The following is a 25,692-nucleotide window of genomic DNA, read 5'->3' on the forward strand; positions in this document are numbered from 1 at the left end:
ATGCATTTCAGCCAATCTAAATCCGTTCTACACCAATACTTTATTGATGACCGTGGCTCCAACAATAGTCTTAACAGAATTCAACTTGAATCAACCTCATCGGAAAGATACCTTGGCGTTTTAATTTCCAATGACCTAAAACAAAATTTCCAAACATCTATTGCTACAGCCAAGTCTAATAAAATGCTTGGTATCCTAAAACACAGCTTCATAAGCAGAGATGTACAACTCTGGAAAAAGCTATATACAACTTATATACGTCCACTTTTAGAACTATCTATTACCGCTTGATTCCTTATTAGAAAAGGACATTTCTGTAATTGAAAGCATCCAACGGCGTTTTACAAAGGTACCACAAGAAATGAAGCCTTTTGATTATAAAACAAGATGTATCAAACATGGTCTCACTTCTCTATGCAAACGAAGAAAACGATTGGACCTTATTCAAAAGTTTAAATTAGAGAAAAAATCGAGTTAGTTAACTGGTTTATTAATCCAATTAACATTCCCCCCAGCTATGGATTTCGCATCCGGTACCATTGTGAAATCAACAAAAACTGTCAAGTCCTATATTACTTTTTTAACAACCGTGTAGCAAACGTATGGAATACCTTGCCAGACAATGTAGTAAATACTACCTCAGTGAAATAGTTTAAAACTAATTTAGACCGGCATCTAAAACAGTTGCCGTGGCACATCATTTTCCGTGGCTGCTTCAATGCTGCTATACAAACTAGCTTTGCTAGTTAATGATAAACTTACGGTTCATATATTATTCCGTGTAACTTAATAATAATAATGATAATAATAATAACAATTATATATATATATATATATATATATATATATATATATATATATATATATATATATATATATATATATATATGTATGTATATATATATATATATATATATATATATATATATATATATATATATATATATATATATATATATATATATATATATATATATATATATAAAAGAAATAGAGTGCGACAGAAGGAAGAAAGATATTATGATTCGCATGATGTCGAATAACTGAATATTAATACTATAAAAGTTAAATTACTAGTAGAGGTGAAATTACTAGCAGAGGTGAAAGGAAATTATCTCTAAAATTAAAGAGATCTTTTGAAAACAATTGTATATAATCTGAAATTAATTTAATTGTAAAAATTGTACACATTTGTTATAAAGAAAAACATTCTAAATATTTCTAAAAATTTCTTAATATGTAAATAAAGATAAAACAATGTGAAATGTTATAAAGAAAAAAGTAAATAAAGAATATAACACTAAATAAAAACTTGAAGAAAAAAAAAAAAAAAAATTAACAAGATAATATATCTATGATAAGCTATAAGATGACATGAATTTATAAATCGCAAACATAATTAAAATACAGCATATACAAATATACAAACTCATTTTATTATAGATTATCGTATTTTTAACATATTTTAATTTAATCACCATCATCAGCTACCAAAGCAACTAGAGTTTTTAGTTTAAATCTAAAGTATAAGGTGACATTCGTTGAAATATAGTGTCGTGAAAAACGCGAAGTCAAGTTTACTCGTTGAAAGTGTTTATGCGACCGACGAAAATGATTTATTAAGAAGTTGCAGTCGATAGGATTTACTTAACGAAGTCATCCAATATTTTAGAAGAATTTCATCGTCGGATTTGGATTGGAGAATCGCCAATAGTCTAAATTAATCAAAACTAATTAATGTAATTTATAAACTCCCAAAACAATACTATCAGTATCTTAAACATTTATAAAGAAAAAAATTACACGTCTAAACAAGTAAATCAGAGTGAAATAATGTAAAATATAAATAAACAATAAAGTAAATTAAAAAAGTTGTTGAAAATCCACGACGTGAAATGTGTTTCAAATTTTCCCAGACAAATTTTAACTAAAATTCAAAATTTTAACAGAATTTTGCAAAAAATAAATCCAAAAAATTTCTTATAATAATAAACCAGTCAATAGAAATAAATTGAGAGTCATACGTGATCAAAGCCTTAAGAAAACCTTCACTTTTCAAAACTATTTTTGAAAAATAAAAGGTAAAATGACACAAAAGTTTATTTTTATGCATAAACAATCATATACATAATAAAGTTTCCTAAAAAAAAAAGAATATTTTTATATAACCATATTGTTTAAATAAGAATTACTAAAGGGGTTATTGGGATTTTTACAGACTTTCACAAATTTTTAAAATATTTAGCGATGTCCGAGAAAGTTATTGCTTTAGGAGTATACATGAATTTTCAATTAAATTCTAAAAATTGTTCAAAAGTGTACTTTCAAAAGCCAGCCTAAGTTTTTTATAAACATTTTTTGGCCGTATTGGTAATTTCCACACCTATGTGCGTTGTTTAATTAATGTAAAATTAACTGCTTTTGATACACATTGTTAGTAAATTGTTTCTTAACAATAAGTTAATGTTGTTATTTAAATTACAATTATTTTATTTAAACCAAAACTTTTTTTACTTTTGTTTTTCTTAAATTTTTTAAAAGTTAATTCTTTTATTAAAAATTTAAAAAACAAGTTGTTATGATTCAATTCTGTAATCTTGTTGTTTGTCAAAAAAAGAAAAATTTTTTTTCGTAATAATAAACTTAAGCAGTAGCTTAATGCTGTTTTGACCAAAAAAATATGCTAGACTGTAAGTTTATAGTTTTATATTGTTTTTATGTGGGCATCATAGACAATTCTAAATGCATTTGTTGTTTTGGAGTTTTTGAATACGTGCGAAAGTTTATTTCAAATGTCAAGTACTTGGTTTAGGAAAAAATGTTCTTGCTAAAAACGATTTTGTGTAGATTGTTGATCAATCGCTCTTTATTCCTTCTGTGCCAGCAGGCCCAGGACAATCACTGGAGCTAGATTTACATAATGAATGAAACCAGGATGAAATGTTAAGACCTATGTTTTCCTCAAAGTATTGAACTGCATTGGCTTTTGCACTTCTGTCTTTGACTGATTAGATGTTGAGACGCACTGACCATTCTTTACATTTCAGATCCCTCAAACTGTTTATCAAGGCATTCTACTTTGTCAAGTATTTTATATCTACGCCATTTATTCTTAAAGGTAAAACTAAAAACTTTTTTTGGCTAACATTTTGGACCAAAGATTACATTTATTTTTGGTTACAAACTAATGTGTGATGCAAACCATTGTAGTTTTGTTTTTTGTTTATAAGCTGATGTGATTCTGCTAGGTTTGTCTGCATTTGGTTCCTTCTTTGTAACAAAGACGAATTAGTTTGTTTATTACAATAGAACTTTTGCACTCTTCAAGTTGTTTCCACCACTCCACTTATGCAAAAAGGTTTAGTTCATTATTAACAAAAACTTTCAATTGAGCATACAATAAAAAATATTTTTGATTGAGTTGCCAAGTGGAGGACCAATGTTGAATTTCATAATTCAGGAATGACAGTCATTCAGTACCAGAGTATTTTATCTGAATGTAGGCTTTGTGACATGCTGGGCTAAACTAAATAAAGACGCACCCAATCAGGTATACAACACCTAATCTTTTTTCCAAATTGCCACTGCTTTTATTGTCTTTTCACACTGCCACACCACATATCCATCTACTCATCATCTTTTCTGTTTCTTCCAAAAGCTAGAAATCATCAACCTTCATTGCCCATTTTTCACTACCATACATCATAATGCTCTGGACATACATGCTGTTGAACTTTCCTTTAATCATTAATGAGGCACCTCTTGCTGTTAAAAGTGGAAATAATGCTTGGAACTTTCTACACTCAAAACATTTTCTACACTCAGAACAAAGAATCTTATAGAGCATCTCTTAATATCTACATCTCTTACGAAACCATTGCATACAAACTATAGAGTTAGCTCCAACTCTCTTCCTACACACTCCACATGGCCACTTCCCAGTATTTTCTGCTTGCTCATTCATTTGTAAAGTCAATACAATGCATAATTTTTGTCTTATTCATGTTTATTTTAATCCTTTTTGCTTCAATTCCATCTTTCCAAGTGTCAAACCTTAATAATAATTCTTCTTCTGTTTCAGTAATCTCTGAGTAATTGCTTTCGCTAACTATATGCTCCTCAAACTCTTCACTTAATTTAAAAATATAAATAACTACTTATATGGTTGAACTTTTTAAAATTTTAAAATATATATGGTATATTGTAAGGTACGTGGACTAAGCAACAACGGGGAGCCTGAGCTAGTGGGGGACCCGAGCTATTGAGTGTCTGCAAAGGGCTGATCATGTTATATAATTTCTTAAATATTGTTTAATAATACTTGTATTACATTTTAAAAATGAAATTCATAAGATAAACAGAAAGTGACATCACTTAGGACCTACAGACTCTTAAGCTTAGAGCCTTAGATGCTAAAGGCCTCCATTTGTCATGATTCAATACTGATTGCATTAATAATATAATTAAATGTAATTATTAATGTTATATATTCAATTAAAAACATGAGTATATAATTTAATACAAAACAGCTGTACGGTAAAAATGAATTTTTATCAAGACCACTATTAAACTATTTCATTTTTAAATCAATATTTCATACAAATCCTAATATAATTAAATTATTTACATATTATCTTGGCAAATAGTTTTTTATTCACTGCAGAGCTTTGTAGTTTTTTTGTAAACTGCTTTATTAATAACTGTTTAGTTTTGTTCTCAAACGTTAGGAGAATTTACTCTTAAATTTGCATGTTTTTCTTTTATGTTTCCCAAAAAGATTTCAGTTTTTTTTGCTTTTTTTTTTGTGGCAAATAATTTTTATATATAGAATACATAAATCCCATTCTGAGCAAAGAGGTATCTGATACATGACAGTGGCTTATTGTGCAACACACATTAAATTATTCTTAATAGTTAGCAATTCTTGATCCTGATTTGTCGGGTCTCTTCTTGCTGTGGTTATAGAAATGGTTTAAGAGTTTGTCGCATAAAACAGCATGTGTCAGCTTGCTGTATAGATGTAATTTTCAGAAATCTGTTTCTTACAAACAGATTTTCTTCTGTTATTTATTTTACAGCATTTACCTTATGCTGTCCTGGTGCTTCATGTTAGTTTTTAACTTGCTTATTCTTTCTCTCTTTTTTTTTTTCTCTGCTGCTCGCTAAACCCTAGTTTTATCAGGATTTAAGTCTTTGAATTTTTTAATTTCCTCTCACCTTGCATACATTGACTAGTGCTAATTTGATTCTTCATCTCATAGTTCAACTATGCTCATTTATGTTGTACTTCTTTCTAAACCAGACTCAAGATGATTTTGGGTTTAAAGCATTATTTACTTGTAGTTAGTATTTCTTTTACTAATTGATCATCTTTACTCTTTATTTCATCTGCAGACCCATGATATTTTTTTCAATGAGTTTGGTTTCATCCAATTTTTGCCTCAACTTAGTGATCGTAATTATCTCTTCCTTGGTTTTTATACAAATAAATTAATGAGGCAAATGTGGCTAATGGTTGTATAGTTGGAGAGCTGGAATTGTAGTATTGATAATTAAATGGTTATTAGTAAATGATAATTAAATGGTTATCAATTTTCTTATTTCTATTGTTTTTTTCTTATTTATTATAGTCGTTATTTGGTAAAGTGTTTTTACTACTATTAAGTTGGGACTAGCTTGAAAACAAAGAATAGAGTTAAAGAGCAAAGAAATGGTTGACTTTAAAAGTTGTAGATTGTATGATTCAAGAAAACATTAAGATAGGAGGAAGCTCAAAGGGGTTGAAGTGCGGGGGAAAAACTAGATGAATAAAAGTTTTTAGAGCATGAAGAGACATATACAGTAAAAGAATGGAACTTTGCTGAATAACGAGTCAAGCGAAAATGAGTTTTCGTTGATGGAACTAGAGATGATAGCTCTTTTGAGTAGAGATGTGTCGGGTACCTGGCAACAATTTTTGTTATGCTATGTACCTGGTAATTTTTGGAGTTGCTAGCTAATTTTTGGAGGTGCCTGGTTACCCCTGAAGGAGCTACATAAACTTTTCAAATGTCCAGGAATCCTGGAAGTTGATGGTTACTCTGTAATTTATGTAGTTTGCTGGGTACCTGGTAATTTAAAATTACCCAGTAATTTGAAATTACCCAGTACCTGGTACACCGCAGGGTTTTCAAGATAACAGGCACCTCTTTTTGTATTTCTGGGTTGCCAGACACCTGAAAAATTAAAAAGCACCTCCAAAATTACCAGGCATTTGCAACAGTTGCAAGGTAAACCAGCACACCTAAAAAACTTGCCGGGTACCCATGATGTTAACTTTGCAATGGATTGTATATATGGTTTCCATGAGAGGTCAGTAGTGAACAATAACCCAAGAAGACATAGAGAAAAGGACTCAGTTAGAGGGTTGCTATTCATTAATATAGGAATGTCAACAGTATTGATATAGTTGTTTGCAGTAAATAGTTGAGTTAAAACAGGCCACTGCAAGCCCCAACCTGTGACAGAACTGAGATAAGATTCAAGATCGCCTGTTCTAAACTATTTTTTTTGTTGTTAATTTACCTCCTCAAGGCCACTACAGAAGAGAAGGCTACTTAATTGTGATTATAACCCTATCTCAACTCTATAATTCCGAAACACGAACCAGTTTGAGCACAGTACTATCAGGGACTTGACTTGAAAAAGGAATTGAAAAGAGAAAACTTTTTGTCAAGACAGGAGTACAAAGTTGAGTCATCAGCAAATAGATCCACTTTAGATCTAAGATTGTCAGGAAGATCATTAATTTAGATAAGAAACAATACAAGACCCCAGACTGGAAATGAAGAAAAGTGTTGGCCTTCGAGGATGACTTTATAACTGCGATTAGAAAGAAATGATTTGATAATCTCAAAAATATTCCTAGATACACCATATGAAGCAAGCTTGCAGAGAATGAAAGTATGCCAAACTGTATGAAAAGCTCTAGATATATCAAGAGCAGTAGCCCTAGCCTTGACACCTCTTTCTAATGCACAATAGAATCTTCCAGTCACAGCAGTTGGCAAGTCGACCATAAAACGAGAAGATTGAAAACTATATTGATTGTCAGACAGTAAATTATTAAACTCAAGATGGGATGTTAGAAAAAAACTTCATAAAGAGAGCTAACAGCCTGAAAAAAAAGTGGATTATCTCCTGGATGAGATTTACTATATTTAATTATCAGCTTGTTTTTTTTTGTAGTCGTAATAGTTTATAAATCTAGGAATGGTTCAATCAAGCAACAAAAATTAAATTTTGTGTCAAATTTTTCATAAGGTGTATTATGGAGTATTACGTTTAATTACTTCTTCTCAAAACAAATTAAAGTCATAAATCAAGACCTCTCAACAAGTATCAAAGATTATAAATCAAGATAAAAAAAATTATTTTTGATAACTTGACAATTGTTAGAAAATAAAAAAACTTTTAAAATAACTAAAAAAAACAATTTTACCATAGTTAAAAAAAAAAATATCTATATATAAACAAGGCAATGAAAAAGTAAATGCAAGGTTATGTATAGGATATTTCTAACTTGAGCCATTTGTGGTAATGTGCTTAAAAATAAATATTTAAAAATAAATATTTTAAAAATAAATATTTTAAGATAACAAAATATAAAAACAACTTACCTGTCTTTTTCTTCCACCAACTTTTTAGAGCCTTTAGAAAACTTGAACAATATTTTTACTCTTCTAAAAATAAAATGGTTTCATAACAAAGTAATAAAATCAAAACATAACTAAAAAAAAAATTAAACACCGACCCCATCCATCTTTCTTTTAATGCAACTAACATAACCATAAACAGTTCGTCATTAATGTGTTCGTTGCTTAGTGACTCCATAATAGAAGTTAAATAACTTGGCTCTAAAAAGAAATTGTTAAACTAATTTAAAAATTCAATTTACTGTTACAGTGTTATAATTGATTGTTAAGCAAACCATTGATAAGTAAATCACTATTATTTGGAAACTCAAAGATGGGTGCAAAAATTACTATTACTTAGCATAAGAGCCATTTCTATATGATTTGTTACTCTAGACAAGAATTGAAAAATGCAACCCAACATTTACTATCATTAAGATCACCTCATTTTCATCACTTTATTATTTTAAACTTTTGCTTTAAATAATTTATTATTTTCTTTTATTGTCAAAAGAATTGTGTATGAGTTAAGTATATGAAGGTGTTGCGGGTAAAATCTTCAATTTTTGTTTAAATTAAGATCTGTATTTCAAACTCAAAAATATAAAACATGTCATACAAAAAAAAAAAGCAAAGCAAAATATAAAACCACCTTTTTCAACTGGTGCACCTGTCACATGGATTTGAAAACCATCAAATGAATTTTCACATAATCTGAAACTTTAAAAAAAAAAAAGTAAAAAAATTAGCAAAAAACAAAATAGATAAAAATAAATAAAAGTAGGAATATAAAAAGCAGTAAAAAACTAAAATCTTGGTTGTAATTTTCTAGATTCTAAACAAGATAGTGGTGCCTTGAAGTCAGACAGTTTAAAATATTAAATTTGTCTATAAAAAAAATAAAAAAAATAAAAAAATTTAATAGGCAAATTCATAAACAATAAAGAATACTGTTGAATGAATACTTACTAACATAATTAAAATTGAATACAGACATGATTACAAATATATACAGACATGATTACAAATGAATACAGACACGATTACAAATGAATACTGAATAACAAAATATAAAAATAAAGTAAAAAGAATAAAAAAATTAATATTTAATAACATGATTACAAATTAATATTAAATAACATGATTACAACTAAATAATCAGCTAAATAATAAAATAATCTAAAACAAATAATAAAAAGAATTGACTTTTAAAAAATATCTTTTAGTAACATGTAAATGATTTTAACAAAAGTTTATTACTTAGATAACAAGTTTTCAACATTTGTGATTCATTTTTTTTTTTTTTTTGTCAATACAATAAAATTGATTTTGAATATTTAGTCTTTTGTTGTAACTTGTAAAAGTATATCATTAAAATTTGTAATAATTTATCATTAAAAAAATTAATGCTGAACTCAAAAAAATTTAACAAATAGTACTATTCTTTCACTATTTGTTAAACGAATAGTACTTTTCTTTAAACAAATAATACTTTTATATAAGATATTTGTTAAACAAATAGTTCTTTTATTTAATACGAATAGTATTATTTGTTAAACAAATAGTTCTTTTATTTAATACGAATAGTATTATTTGTTAAACAAATAGTTCTTTTATTTAATACGAATAGTATTATTTGTTAAACAAATAGTTCTTTTATTTAATACGAATAGTATTATTTGTTAAAGAAATAGTTCTTTTATTTAATACGAATAGTATTATTTGTTAAAGAAATAGTTCTTTTATTTAATACGAATAGTATTATTTGTTAAACAAATAGTTCTTTTATTTAATACGAATAGTATTATTTGTTAAACAAATAGTTCTTTTATTTAATACGAATAGTATTATTTGTTAAACAAATAGTTCTTTTATTTAATACGAATAGTATTATTTGTTAAACAAATAGTTCTTTTATTTAATACGAATAGTATTATTTGTTAAACAAATAGTTCTTTTATTTAATACGAATAGTATTATTTGTTAAACAAATAGTTCTTTTATTTAATACGAATAGTATTATTTGTTAAACAAATAGTTCTTTTATTTAATACGAATAGTATTATTTGTTAAACAAATAGTTCTTTTATTTAATACGAATAGTATTATTTGTTAAACAAATAGTTCTTTTATTTAATACGAATAGTATTATTTGTTAAAGAAATAGTTCTTTTATTTAATACGAATAGTATTATTTGTTAAACAAATAGTTCTTTTATTTAATACGAATAGTATTATTTGTTAAACAAATAGTTCTTTTATTTAATACGAATAGTATTATTTGTTAAACAAATAGTTCTTTTATTTAATACGAATAGTATTATTTGTTAAACAAATAGTTCTTTTATTTAATACGAATAGTATTATTTGTTAAACAAATAGTTCTTTTATTTAATACGAATAGTATTATTTGTTAAACAAATAGTTCTTTTATTTAATACGAATAGTATTATTTGTTAAACAAATAGTTCTTTTATTTAATACGAATAGAATTATTTGTTAAACAAATAGTTCTTTTATTTAATACGAATAGTATTATTTGTTAAACAAATAGTTCTTTTATTTAATACGAATAGTATTATTTGTTAAACAAATAGTTCTTTTATTTAATACGAATAGTATTATTTGTTAAACAAATAGTTCTTTTATTTAATACAAATAGTATTATTTGTTAAACAAATAGTTCTTTTATTTAATACAAATAGTATTATTTGTTAAGCAAATAGTTCTTTTATTTAATACGAATAGTATTATTTGTTAAGCAAATAGTTCTTTTATTTAATACGAATAGTATTATTTGTTAAACAAATAGTTCTTTTATTTAATACGAATAGTATTATTTGTTAAGCAAATAGTTCTTTTATTTAATACGAATAGTATTATTTGTTAAACAAATAGTTCTTTTATTTAATACGAATAGTATTATTTGTTAAGCAAATAGTTCTTTTATTTAATACGAATAGTATTATTTGTTAAACAAATAGTTCTTTTATTTAATACGAATAGTATTATTTGTTAAGCAAATAGTACTATTCGCTAAACGAATAGTACTACTTGTCTAACGAGTTTAATTTCAGAAATAGTTATGAAAATTGCTTTATTAAGTAATTATAATTGATAAATATTTATAACTAATAAATATTTATAATTGATAAACATTTATAAAAAGCAAAACAAGCAAAAAGTGTTTGTTTTTCTAGTAATTGATAAAAACTTACTGAGAAGCTGAAGCAGTTTCATCTTTCTAATAAAAAAATTTAAAAATTTTTATATAAAATAATAACTAAAACAAAAAAATTACAAAAAAAAAAAATTAGCACAACATCAGTTTAAATATTAAATATTTTATAACAAATGAATAAGTAAAGTCTTGTTTACTTATTTATTATAGAAAACAATAAACCCTTTAAGCATTACTCTGAGAGACTTTCTAGCAATAAAACTCGACTTGTATCCTATAACTTTTATTAAAATTTTTTGTAAAATTAATAAACCTTTTCTCTAGTTATTGCCACAACCACAATTTGATTAGAAGATAGCAGATGTTGAGGAATTTCACAACACTCTTTGAGTCCTAGAAAATTACAACGCCAAGAGTCCTAAAAAATCATCATTTTGATGATCATGGCAATCAACATTATTGTTCAGTCCAAACATTACAATACAAAACTTATGTATTAGTATTATAAACCCTTACTTTTTTGATTTTATTCTTTTTAAAACATAACTCCATTTACCAATTCTTAAAATAAACAAACAGAAATGTTTAAATAAAAAACCACAAACCTGATATTCTTCTTCGTAAACTTGACAACGAAAACATCCAGCAGGTATTAAATCCTATAAATTTGTTAAATTTTAAATGAAGGCAATATTTACAGTGTATAAACATTTAATGTATAAATTTATTTATACACAAGATGTATAAACTTTTTAACAAACAAAATTATTTTTAATAAAATTTTTAAAACTTTAAATGTAACACAGTGTGTTAAATAAACACATAGTTATATATATTTAACTTTATAGTCAAATGTAGGAGTTCTCAAACATATTTGGGGCACAAAAATTGAGGTTTTGTTGCACCATTTTGTTGTTGAAAAACTTGTGCTTTGTTGAAAATAAATGTGTGCTCTTAAAAAAATATTCGTTTTTTTAAATAACAATAAAAGTTAATAACAACAAAAATGTGTATTTAAAATTATACTAAAGTTTGCCATATTATGCTGTATCACTTTAAGAAAAATCAATAGTCAATAGAGCTATTTTGCTATATCAATGAACTTTTGATCAAGGAAACAATCAGCAAAACCCAAGTTTGAGATGTTTGAAACAGGCAACACAAACCTTTTAGATATCAATCTAAAGGTCATCATCTCCTTGGAGTAGACAGATAATGACTATTTGATTTTGATGATTAAATCCTTCTAACTGCCTCCAAAGAAAAAGAAATCTGACAGCATGAATGCTAGCAACATAACTTTAATGTAAACCACTCTTCAAAAAGTTCTAAAAAGTGTGAAAGTTGGCAAGATGGGTTGCCCACAAACTCTTTGACAACAAGATAGCTGAACTGACCCATGCTTTCATCAATTTATTTTAATGAAATAAGTAGGTTTTTTTTAAAGAATCTCATCACAGGTGTTGAATCATACCTACTAAATAAAAACATGAAAAAGAACAAGATTTGTGTGTCGCCATGTGTTTTTTTGCTAAAAGGAGTACCAAAAGATGTCAACTATAAATAAACTTAGAAGTATTTTTATTTCCTATCATGGTTAGATGTTACAATTTATGATTTAGTAAATAACATTGACTATAATATTGGTTAACTTGATATAAAAATTTCAATATGCAAACTCCACAATAAAAATTTTCAATATGTAAACTCCACAATAAAAATTTTCAATATGTAAACTTCAGAATGAAAATTTTCAATATGTAAACTCTACAATAAAAATTTTCAATATGTACACTCCACAATAAAAATTATTCAGATAAGGATAAAAAAATTTAATTTTTGAAAAGCCTGATCAACAATGATGAAATAGTTTAAAAATTCAACTTGATTCCGGAGAGAAAACAATTTTTTAAAAATAAACAGCATTTTTAAGATGCAAAAAAAAAAAATCCAGATTTATTTCCCTTATATTTGTCTTAATTTAGCCTTAAACTGATGGCTTTCTCATGGGTAATGACTGAAAAACTTTAAAAACATATATATTCCAAAAATATTTATTTAAATTTGTATTTACTTTGTATAGAACTTTTTGGAAATCCAGGAAAACTAAAAGTTAAAAGAAATATACATAATTCAGGATATATCCGGAAAAAGATAATCCCTCATATATATGAATCATAACACAAGATGCATTAAAACAATTATGTTCATAACACACACTTAATAATGTTTTATACAACACAGTATTAAAAAATTATCAAAATAAACAAACTTTTAAAACTTTTATTAAAGATACAGCAGTTCGTTTAAAGTCAGATTGTACAACAACTTGGTCACCTCGAACAACATGAAAAGCTAGAAGGTGGAAATTATCTTTGCCAATCACCTAAGCAAATTATTTATATATCTAATAGTTTTTATATATATATATATATATATATATATATATACATATTTAAACAACTTTAAAAAGTATTCTACACAATAGAGTGCTCAATGTTCTTAAAAGAACAGAGCAATTATATATAAGTAGAAAATCACTTAACTAAATTTTTTTCCATTTTTGAAAATGGAAAAAAATTTAGTTAAGTGATTTTCTACTAATATATATATATATATATATATATATATATATACATACAAACACACACACACACACACACACACACACACACACACACACACACACACACACACACACACACACACACACACACACACACACACACACATATATATACACGTACACTACCGTTCAAAAGTTTAGAAGAAGTCAAGATTTTGTTTAAAAAACACGGAGAAAAAATAATTTCAAACTTTTAATCACAATATGATTAACAACTAAATTAAACTTTTTCCAGCTGTAACTGTCAATAATTGTCTTTGTCTAAAATAAATAATTACATCTGTCAATAATTTGGGGAGAAATTTCCATTTATTAACTTAGCAAAATATTTTCCATCTAATGAAATAATTATTTGCAAATACTCCTACATCTGTGTAGTATTAAAATAGATTAAAATGTAAAAATCGATCTTCACATTTGTGGAGATCTTTGTGACAAATCAGGCGATTGGCATTTCTTGTTTTTTCTCATTCAAATAGGACACAACTTTGATGCAAGTTTTGGATCATTATTATGTTGAAATATAAAATTCCATCCAATAATTTCATTTCCAGAAGGCAAAACATGGTTTGAAAAAATTTGTAAGTATCCTTCTTTTTTAGGTTTGCCATCTATTTTTACCAGTTTTTCTAGATTATTATTTTCAAAGCATCCCCAAACCATTACACCATCTCCACCATGTTCAATTGTTAGCACTGTACACTCTGGCAAAGGTCTTTCTGAGATTCTCACAGAAGTGTGTTTGTTGTACAAACACACTTCTGTGAGAACCGAAAATTTGAAAAATGAATTTGCCCATCCAGAGTACATTTTTCCATTCTTCAAGTGTTCAAACTGATCAGTTTTTCAATTGAGTTTTAGACCAATCCAACCAGTTTTTCTTATGTTGTTTTATTAATTTCAGTTTCTTAGCTGTAAACATCATTGAGACCATCAAAGTACAGTCATCTTGTAACTGTTGAAACTATGGTTTTACTGCAATTGTGGGGTTGTTGAAGTCTTTTTTAAATCAATCTTAAGTTACTGTGGTAGTTTTAGGTGTACCATTGCATTTCTTTAATTACTGTTGGTTTTTTGTTGCCTACTTAATGTATAATGAACCCCTTTTACAGAAATACCCATTATTTTGGCAATTTCTCTCTCACTATACTCTTTACCCCTAAGTGTACAAATTGCACAACATTTATTAATTGAAAACTAAGACCATTTTGCCATTAAAAAAATAAAATTAAAATTATCTAAAAACACCACCCTACTATAATATGTTTGGCATACTGTTATTAAAGAGATATCTTAGTGGTCTGCAAGTAATAACTGACTGAAAGTTGTTTACTAAAAATTTTTGTAACATAATTTTACAAATTTCATGTTTAGACAAGTCCAAGCATGTTTGTTTTGTTTATAAGATAAAACAACTTCAAAGCGTCCAATATCTTTAAACATAAATACAAGTAGTTTTATTGTACAGATTTGATTAAAAATATATAGTAGATTATTGACTTGTTAAAAATGAAGAAATTATATCATAAAAATTGATTTCAATATTATATTGAAATTATTTTCTAGTAAGTATATTGACATTATATATATATATATATATATATGTATATGTATATGTATATGTATATATATATATATATATATATATATATATATATATATATATATACACATATATATTTATATACATAAGTATAATATATGTGCTTATACATATAAAAAAAGAATTAAAAAAAAACTTACTTGATACGTATGAAGAATAGAGGTAAAAATAGGATGATTATAATCTAGTAATAATATTAGAAGGAATATAATCTAATAATAAGATATAAGATAATGAAATAACAAAAAATCATTTAAAACTAATAAAGGCTTTTTTTAAACATTATAAATTAAAATTAAAAGTTGATGATATAAAATCAAAATAAAATACCCAAAACAAATTAAAATATCAAATACCTTGACAACCTTTCAATATAAAATCTAAACAAACAAATAAACAAAAAAAAGTAACGAAATTATAAATATTAATAAATACTTTTGAGCAATACCAAAAAATAATTCAAAATTAAAAAAAATATCTTTTACTTCATATAATATAATAATTTATTACTTAAATTTTAACTGAGGATAGTTGAAACATGTCATAAAAATTTAAAATTTGTATAACATGGCAGTACAAGAACAACATATTTAAATTCAAAATTATAAGCATATACACAAGATTGGTTGAGAAATTTCAAATTTAACTTAATTTTCTAAGAGTTTAATCAATTATTTAATAATAATTGCTGAAATAAAAAATGTAGGTCATATTTGAGAAAAAGTATTTTTTTTAATGTTATAAAAAACAAAAGACCTAAAAATATTTTCAATATCAATAATGTGTAAGAATTATGTTTTGATATAACTGTTGCAAATACAGGAAGACTTTCTGGCACTTATTTTAGGTTTAGACATGAGCAAAAATCAAGTTTACTAAACCTGGCTTACAGGAGACATATTTATGAATTACATCTCAAACACTTTACAAGTGGAAAAACTAAATCTCTAGGAAACCGAATGTTTAAACGGTCCAAATAAACCGGAATGACATTAAAAGGAGCATTGATTATTCAAATTTGTAAAATATGATACCAAATCTTTTGCTAAAACTTTCATAAAAATCTGGACCATCAATCAATCAGACAATCATTAGACAATCAAATAATCAACAAACAATCATCAGACAATCAAAACTGTAAAAGTTTACAAGATGGCTCTTAATCAAAAAATGAATATAAAGAGTTTAAACTTTAAAACTATTTTATTATTATTTAACTTTAAAATATAAAAACAACCAAGTCTTACACAATAAGTGGCAAAAACTGTTGGTTTATATATATATATATATATATATATATATATATATATATATATATATATATATATATATATATATATATATATATATATATATATATATATATATATATGAGACCATCAGCGTCAAAACTGGCCCTTTGCCCTAAAGCAAATTTTACAGGATACACCTTTTTTTTTGTGCAAATAAAAAAAAAAAAAAAATATATACATGTTTAGTCACTAATGAATGGTTTTCTATGTGAATATCAGTAATTGTGATTATCAATGAATAGAAATATTTAATTAAAGGCCATTTTTTTCAAAAAAGAGCCGGTTTTGATCCAGCCACTGCACATTTGAACAAAATTTTAATTGTTTTGTGATTCATTTCGTTGGAACCCATGGTTATTTAAAGTCCATGGCAATTTCACACGCTTTTCAGTATATTTACGCCATTTATGGACAATTTTAGAAAACTCTCTCCCCCCTTTTTTTAGCAGGATAGCCCGCTAATGCTTTCAAAAAGTTAAATATATTTTGAAATAATTTTTGCCGTGCATTAAATTTCTATTAAAATGCAATAACGTAACTAATTATTAGTGGTCATAAAAATTGAAGAAATACCTCCATCACATGTCATATAAGTTTTAGCTACCTGGGTTTTATAGTAGAAGAAACAAAACACTGAAAAAATTTTTAATGAGAAATTTATTATGGTTCTTGCAATATGATGTTTCATTATAAAGTTTCAATATAATATATAGCACATTCAGCGGGCAGGTGTTATTAAATAAATTTATGGTATACATAAAATTTCTGCTAGACATGTATAGGCTACAAATACATGTGTGAACAACATTTAAAAGATTAAATTTACTTATATAATAATTAGCAAGACAAAAATTATATAGCTTTCTTTTTTTTATATGTACCTTAAAAAACACATTAAAAAGGCAAGTCAATGTCATAATAAAAAATTCTTTACAATAAAATAGTTTCAAATTCACAAAATTTAAATTACTAAATCCTAACATCAACATCATCAACATCAGATGATCCATCTTCACCACAGCATTATTTTCATTATTTTCTTCTGATTGAAATGCCAAGAAACATTATTTCTTAGAATTGTTTTTAAATAACTTTTCCAATCAAAAATTTCATAATCTTCTCCTAAGTGGAAAACTGCAGAATGTTTTTCAATGACCTCCACATACTCTTTGGGGCTAACAATGATCTCCTTCTTATTGATGACCTTTTCAATGGTGCCAAACACCCTATCTGGTGGGATAAAGAGGTGACCTGTCACTGGGAAATCTAGTTCCACTGTTTGAAAATGAGGAGGAGCTTTATTGTGGAGCCAATAACTGATCATACCAACCATTACTGTATTCTTATTTTGCCCAGGGCATCCATCACAGCACAATCTGACTCTTTTTACAGCGGTGGCCAAAAATTAAAGACCACTCATTTTTTAGTTGGTTTCTTAATCTTTAAATTAAAATTAAGAAGATTCTAATTGACATATTAAATTTTTTTTTTTAATATCTTGTTAATTAAAACATACAGATTAAAGTGGTATAATTTTTTTAATCTAATTCTAATTAAATAGCGTTTAACTTATTAAAAAACTGATGAGTACTTATAAATCTTCTTTAAATAAATTGGACAAAGTTTAACGACCACTTTCAAATCTTTAATTTGCACTTATTAATAATAATCCATTATTTTTTTTAACTGTCTTAATTGCTTAAAATGTCAAAACCTGAGTTTCGATATCAAATAAACATTTATTTTTTGAATTGCAATAAGGATATAAAAATATTGCAAAAATGCGTGCAAAGATCAAAGAAAAAGACAGATACGCGGCTCTTGTATTAAAAGAAGAAGGCTATAGCATCACACAAATAGCAGAAAAGCTGGGAAGGTCTCACTCTTGCATTATTAACATAATTCAACGATACAAAGAGACCCGGCCAATTAATGATCGTCATAGGACTGGACGCAATAAAATTTCAAATGACCGTGATGTTCGCTCGTTAGTAAGATTAATGAAAGAAAACAGACAAGCATCATCTACAGATTTGTCTACAAAATGGACACTGTCAAATGGTCTGAAAGCAAGTCCTAGAACTGTGCGAAGGGTCTTTCACAATTTAAATTATTTATGGTGTGCTGCTGCAAAAAAACCACGCTTAAATAAAAAATTTGCCAGGAAAAGGAGTGCAAACTACATAAAAATTGGTCAACAGATCAGTGGAGCCGTGTGGTCTTTAGTGATGAAATGAACGTTGAGGTAGACAACAGAAAAGGTTGCGTAATGTTGCGTAGACTTCCAAGCAAACGGTTCGATGAATCATGCATTTTGAAACGAACAAAACAAGGCAGTGGCTCAATAGGCATTTGGACCTGTATGAGTGCCTGTGGAGTTGGCGTTTTTCATTTATTCGATGGTAGACTCAACAAAGAAAGGTACATCGAAATTTTGGAAAACTCGCTTATTCCTAGCATTGATTTATGGCAGTTGCAAGATGGATTTATTTTCCAGCAAGATAATGCGCCGTGTCATAAAGCGCATGTTGTTAGTGATTGGTTCAATTCTAATAAAATTCAAGTCCTTCCATGGCCTGCCAATAGTCCAGACTTGAATCCAATAGAGAATTTACTAGTCAGTTTTTTAATTTTTTAACATTATTTTGTAAAAAAATTATAAATTCTTTTATAATAAATATAAAATGCAATAAAAATTCTTTCTAAAATGTTTTTCTTTTTTTTGATACCTTTTTCCAAAATAAAATTATACTAAGGTTAAAAATAAATTATTGATCTGATAGTTTAGGTAAAGCTTGGTTTTTCTCACAATCAAATGAGAAGGTAACAAGGTCATCACTTTCTTCCCTCAGCTTGTCAAAATAAGCATCAGCTCTTTGGCAATAGATGTTTAATTTTAAAATTATTTTTTCTCTAGTTTGGAGATCTTTTGTATTTTTGATTCTAGTTTTAAGTTCAGAACATGCAGAGCAGGTGTCAACTCTAGGGGTCCCAAAACCTAGATTATACTCTGTATTGAATATATTAGTAAAAAACCATTTGGTAACTTTTAATTGACTGTCACACTTTTTGTTATACATCTTCCACATTGCAGCAGTTGAGATTTCAGCTGGTAAGTACTGCCTACATTTTGAGTGTGATCTACAGTAGTGCTTTTCACTAACTTGAAATGATTCTATGAATTTATTTACTTTCTCTTTTTTCTCAATAAATTTCTCTGCTTTTCCACCTCTACTTTCTTTGGCTAAAGTAACAGATTTGTGATATCTACTGATAACTCCAAGCAGTCTATGTTTTTTTATGCCTAATATTCCTAAAAATGTTCTCATACAAACTGGTATTCTTATAGAGGAAGAGACAGCCTTTGTAACAAAATGAAATTGTCCTGGTTTTTTTACTTGCTTGATAAAATCGCTCATTGAAAGTGGTGACATCACTCTGTGACAGGCAGTGACATTGGAAAGCACCTTATTTGTGCTTGCATGAAGGGATTTTTGGTGGACTCTTCTTTGAATACCTGCAGAAAAATATTAAAAGTTAAAAGTTAATAAACATAATTACAAATAATACTTCATCAGTAATGCATATCTAGCTTTCTTCTCCCTTGCTCGTTTTGTGTTTTCAGTGTCTGCCACGCGTTTGCGTGACTGGAGTCTGCTTGTTTCTTTTACTTTTTGATCGTTTTCCATCGCAAAAAGTCTGTAAATGTTTAGTTAAATCATATTTTATAAATATTTTCTACTTTTTCTATTACTTACATGACAAATCACAAAAAAATGTGCAATTTCCAGAGGATAAAAGCATTAAAAACGAAAAAATTTTCAATATCAGCTGTTGTGATCACGTGGTATGATAAGTGCTTTCCTATTGGTTGAAATAATAAACTGGTTTTGAAGCAGCTGCGCAAGCAAAAAGAGCCGGTTTTGCACCATTTGCTGAATTTTACATAGTAAAAACTATAGGATTGAGCCGGTTTTGCACCATTTTTTTTATTTTTCAATATAGTGCAAGCCATTACGAGACATTTGGCGTGCTTCATTCAAAATCAAAAAAAATGTCAAAGGGCCAGTTTTGAAGCTGACGGTCTCATATATATAATATATATATATATATATATATATATATATATATATATATATATATATATATATATATATGGAGAAAAACCTTGAAAATAACACTAATTAATAATTTTATGTATTATTTTCTTTTTTTACTTAAATATTTAAGTACACCAGAAATCATTTAAAACTGTCAGCTAAACTGTCAACTAAACTTAAAAATGGTTAATTTTTAAGTAAAGGAGAAAGTTCAATTTGAAAAATTCGTATAATATGAACCACCCTAATACATATATTACTAATTATAGCTATCAATAATTTGGCATTAAAGTCATTTAAATTTTTACTTTTCACAGCCCAACGATTATCATAATAAACGATTACATTATCATTATTAGCTTTATTTATACACAATACCATGCCACGTACAAAAGGTAAAAACAACTTACCTTCCAAAAGTGAGGATGTCATTTCTTCATCATCCATGTAACCACTCTAAAATGTCATTGCAAAATTTGCATACAACTATTGTAACTTTTGAAAACAACAGATATTAAAATGAGATTTGCTATATAAAAAACCAAATACTTGTGATATTTTAAAACGTATTTTATATAATTAAATTAATTGGTAATTATTTACTATAAGAAAATAATTTCCAATTTATCAAGTTATTAAACAACTAAAAAAACCCTCATAATTATTACAAATTAATTATTAAAAGTTAATTAATTTAACAATTAATTATTAAAAGTTAATTAATTTAACAATCAATTATTAAAAGTTAATTAATTTAACAATTAATTATTAAAAGTTAATTAATTTAGTCATTAATGTTAATCTTAATAACGCTTACATTGGTTAAATAACAGAATTTAAAAGCTATTTTCCTGAAAACATTCCTGTTGAACTCCATAGAAGGTTGAGTTCTTTGTATAATTTAGTATAACTTACAGAAATTAGTGTATTGCCTATGTATATTCCTTCAAGAAGATCTTCAAAAGCCAAAGGGAATTTTTGTGCATACTTTCTTGCGCGTTTTTGGGTTACAAATTGCGCCATAAAAGAGGCTGAGTTAATCCTAAATACCAGTCAATTAAACTGAAACACATCAGGCTCAGCAGTTGGATCCAGATTTCTCCATGAAATTCATTGGTACTTTTGATCATCTTTATGTAATCCAATTCTTAAATACATTTCTGCTACATCACAAGCTAAATCGACTAGATATTTTCAAAATTGAAGTTAAACTGTCACAAGATCTTGTTGAAGTTTTGGTCCTTGATAAATTATCAGAACGGAAAATTAAAAAATATATTAAGTACCAACTATCTCCTGGATTTTTTTTATCAACTTTCTACAAGTATTCTTTTTCCTAAAATTCCTATATATTTCCTAATATATATTTTTCCTAATATTTCCTAATACTGCTTAATAATATTATCATTTACAAGACTTTCATTTTTCATTAAATATTTTTTCGTGTTTTGTAGTCTGTTTTTAGTCCATGGTAATTTTAGCTCATTTCTTCCATTTTCTGTTTTTAGCTAACGGGTCACAATGTTAAGGGTAATAGTGTCTTATTGTTAGTATTTTTTTAAATTATATTTCTTCATCACCTTTAATTTCCATAACATTTTAATTGTGTTGTTTGCATATTCTATTTCCTTTGTATTAGGCATTATCTTCATAAAGTGTTTGAAAAGATCCACCAGTATTGCCAACTGATGTCCATCTAAGCAGTGTCAGCCAGGCCATTGATTAATTAAATCCTTCTTTTACTTCCTTAATTACATAGTGCAACTGAGTATATCCATGCCAATTAGAATACCAATTTTTGGTTTTGGTCTAACATTCAGGAATTCAATGTTTTTAAAATGTTTACAATTTTTTTTCTTCCAGCTACATTATTTACTGTAAAAGCTTTTAATGTGATAATTATTTTTCCGTTAAATGATACCAACTGGAATTCAACCGGCATTTTTTTTAATGATCAGCTTTTGCATTGATCATGTTTACAGTTATCTTGCAGTAATGACTCAGCAGCTACATCAGAATTTAAATGTTTTGGTACTTATGATTATTGACCACTAATTTTTGATTTCCAAACAAAGAATAATTGACACCTTTCTAGAAGATATACAGTTCATAACGTGCTTTGAATGAATGTTCGACACGTGAGAGCTTTCTGTTACCAAGCCTTTTTTTCTTATGTTCTTCAGAATGTGTTTAGACATCCTTTCTTGTGAAGCAAACGCTTTTGAATATCAGCACAGTCATCAATCCAACAAATTCAAAAGTGAAAAATTTCAAAAACGTGAAAAATTTTAAAAACGTTACCTGTTACTTAAATTAAGGGAATGTTATGCCCTGTACGCAGAAGAATTTGGTAGCGTAATAAAATTTTCTAAATTTTGTGCACTTCGTCCAGCTCAAATACTCACATATTCAGAGATACCACTTGAAACCTGCTGTTGTCTAATTCATGAAAATTTTATTAATATATGCAACGATTTATCCTCAAACCTTAAACTTGAATCTTATAACACAAACTGGGTAAACAAATGGATTCTTTGCAACCCTTTCACTCCAGATTGCCTCTTACTGTCATGTAGATTTTTGTGCTAACTGTCCTAACAACCGAATGCTACCACCATCCAAAGAGCAAAACAAAGAATGCATTGAAGTCAGTTACATAAATTGGTACAAAGACAAGGTTACAAATTGTATACAGCAGGGATTGACCAAACAGTCTTTGTATGCAACATTTACAGAATTTTTGAAAATGCTAACTCAATTTCGGATTCACCATTTAATTAAACATCACCAGGCGTCTGTTTATCGCCACCAAATAGATAATATTATGGATGGTGAATTATTAATACACTTTGATCTTAGCCAAAACAATTGCTGTACTCATCAAGAACAAGTTCAAAGTGGTTATTGGAGTCAATCTCAAATAACAATCTTCACTATTGCTGTTTATGGTAAAGATTTAAAAAATATGGTTGCTTATTTAACAGATAAAAATGATCACAGCAAAACATGGGTCAGTGTTTTCCTTGAATTAACTTTAAAGGTATTTTTCTTAAACATTTCAATTTTTATATCTTTTATTTTTATCTCTGAAGGATGCATAACATTAGTAATATATTTTTTAAAGGCTTACGCAACCAATTCAATTATACACAAAGTAAAATTGTGGAGTGATGGTCCATCTTCTCAATTTAAAAACTGCTTTATTTTAAAATTCCTGAAGTATTGTCAAGTGACATTTAATATTCCAACTTTCGAGTACAATTTTATTGCTACAACCCATGGAAAAGGAGCCATTGATGGGGTAGGAGGAACTTTAAAAAGAATAACATGGCAAAAGGTTAAAGCAAGACAAGTTATTATTCAAGATGCGTGGCAGTTTTATGAAACTATATATGTATAGATTCAACTGTAAATTTAATATATTTGACTGAAGATGAAATCGATTAACATTTTAGTCAACTAAGCGATAATTTACTGCAAGCAGAAAAGGTTGAAGATATACGACCATTACTGGATAGTTAAGAATTAAATTTTTAGCATGTAGAAAATATCACCACTATCAGATGAATAACACAGCAAACAAAAAATTATTATTTGGTATATTGATTTGTTTAGTTTATTTAAATATGTCTTTAATATCGCAATTTAATAAAGTGATTTGTTAAATTTTTTTACTAAAAACTTGTTGATGTTTCTTTTATTTTTCTAAGGATAACTATAAACATTGTTTAAATTGTTCATATATTTTTAAAAACTTTGCCAATGCTAAAATATACCTTAAAAATACCTAAAATGTATAACTTATCTGATAGTACAATATTTGTCACGACCGCAACTTTTTATTAGCTACCATTTTATGTAAAACATGAACAAAAAAAAATTAATATATTGTATTATAGTTAATATAACATCCTATAAAAAATAATTATAAAGATTAAGTCTTTAATTAGTTGAAAGTTTTCTACAAAAAAACAAAATTACTTAAACAAGTTCTGTTTCTGTTTTTGTAGCTGTCATGACCGCGACTGATTTTATTTTGACATAGCAATGCAACTATAGCATAAAATTTACTGTAAATTTTTCAGATAGTAGTACGAGACCAAATGTTCACATTACCAAAAAAAAAAAGGGTTTATTAAGTTCCTTGCTTATATTTTCACCTTTTGCAGTAGAGTCACAACCGTAACTATATGGAATAACCCAAATGGTTAAAATCATTAAAATAAAATAAAATTTTAATAGCGAATATAATTGGTTTTTTAATAGTCACCCACTATCCAGATTTCAATTGTTAAGACCATAGCTCTGCCATTTAAATAGTTATGCCCATAACTAAGGGACTTGAATGTCTGTTTACATGCCAATACTTATATATATTAATGACTTATAATAATAGTTCTTCCAATCAGTTAATATTTAATAAAATTAAGATTAAACAACAAATTACTGTTAATAAAATATCAAAAAACTAATTAGGAACAACTGACAAATGATGGTTCACTAATTATTCATAATTAACTCAACATAATTAAATAACTACAAAATGGCTAAGTAATTATTCTTAATTAATCCAACATAATTAAATAATTACAGTTAACTAATGATGGTTAAATAACTCAACAGTTAAGCAATTTTAACCAAATATTTAAAAATAACTAAATAATGACCACTGACTATTTATTTTTAATTAGTTAAGCATAATTAACTAATCATAATTAATTTTAATAAGTTAAGCATAATTAACTAATTAGAAAATAAAGAAATTCTGATTTGTTTAACCTAATTTGGGCACAACAAAGTGAAGAAAAAATATTCTCTTACCATAGATGTACCTTCAAATAATTTTTCGGTATATCTCTCACAAGAAGCTTGTATAATCCATGAAAATGCTTTATGAAGTTTCTCAAAAACATTCTTGAAATAATATTTTAAACAAGATAAATTTTATAATAAGATAAACTTGGATAAATTTTATTTATACTACTTAACATTTTAAACAACTTAAACCTTTTCATTAATAATTTGACGCAGCGAACGATAAATCTGTCCTCCTCTACTTCTTCTAAAAGCATCTAAAATGCAAGCGCAATAGAAAACTTTACTTAGTGAATGTAAGTATCAAAAACTTTGTGCACTTAAAACTAAGGGCAACTTAGAAATAACAGATGATGTTAAAAAAAAAAGTTTTAAAATCTCAAAGAGCAATTGTACAAATGA

At 26.8% G+C, this 25,692-nt stretch overlaps 1 protein-coding gene across 1 annotated transcript in view; it reads right to left on the bottom strand.

Annotated features, from left to right (window-relative positions):
- Positions 1-1,134: 1,134 nt before the first annotated feature.
- LOC101238286 (folliculin) overlaps positions 1,135-25,692 on the bottom strand; it is a 58,960-nt gene continuing 34,402 nt past the window's right edge. The window contains exons 10-22 of the mRNA XM_065791475.1: positions 25,483-25,547; positions 25,297-25,389; positions 20,886-20,931; positions 15,440-15,463; positions 15,224-15,267; positions 13,127-13,240; positions 11,460-11,513; positions 11,168-11,272; positions 10,892-10,917; positions 8,326-8,393; positions 7,793-7,895; positions 7,659-7,721; positions 1,135-1,715 (exon numbers count right to left, since the gene is read on the bottom strand). Of these exons, the coding sequence (XP_065647547.1) occupies positions 1,595-1,715; positions 7,659-7,721; positions 7,793-7,895; positions 8,326-8,393; positions 10,892-10,917; positions 11,168-11,272; positions 11,460-11,513; positions 13,127-13,240; positions 15,224-15,267; positions 15,440-15,463; positions 20,886-20,931; positions 25,297-25,389; positions 25,483-25,547 (926 nt within the window). The 3' untranslated portion in view covers positions 1,135-1,594. The remainder of the gene's footprint in view (positions 1,716-7,658; positions 7,722-7,792; positions 7,896-8,325; positions 8,394-10,891; positions 10,918-11,167; positions 11,273-11,459; positions 11,514-13,126; positions 13,241-15,223; positions 15,268-15,439; positions 15,464-20,885; positions 20,932-25,296; positions 25,390-25,482; positions 25,548-25,692) is intronic.

The sequence above is a fragment of the Hydra vulgaris genome, chromosome 02, assembly GCF_038396675.1.
Source record: "Hydra vulgaris chromosome 02, alternate assembly HydraT2T_AEP".
In the NCBI taxonomy this organism is placed as follows: domain Eukaryota; kingdom Metazoa; phylum Cnidaria; class Hydrozoa; order Anthoathecata; family Hydridae; genus Hydra; species Hydra vulgaris.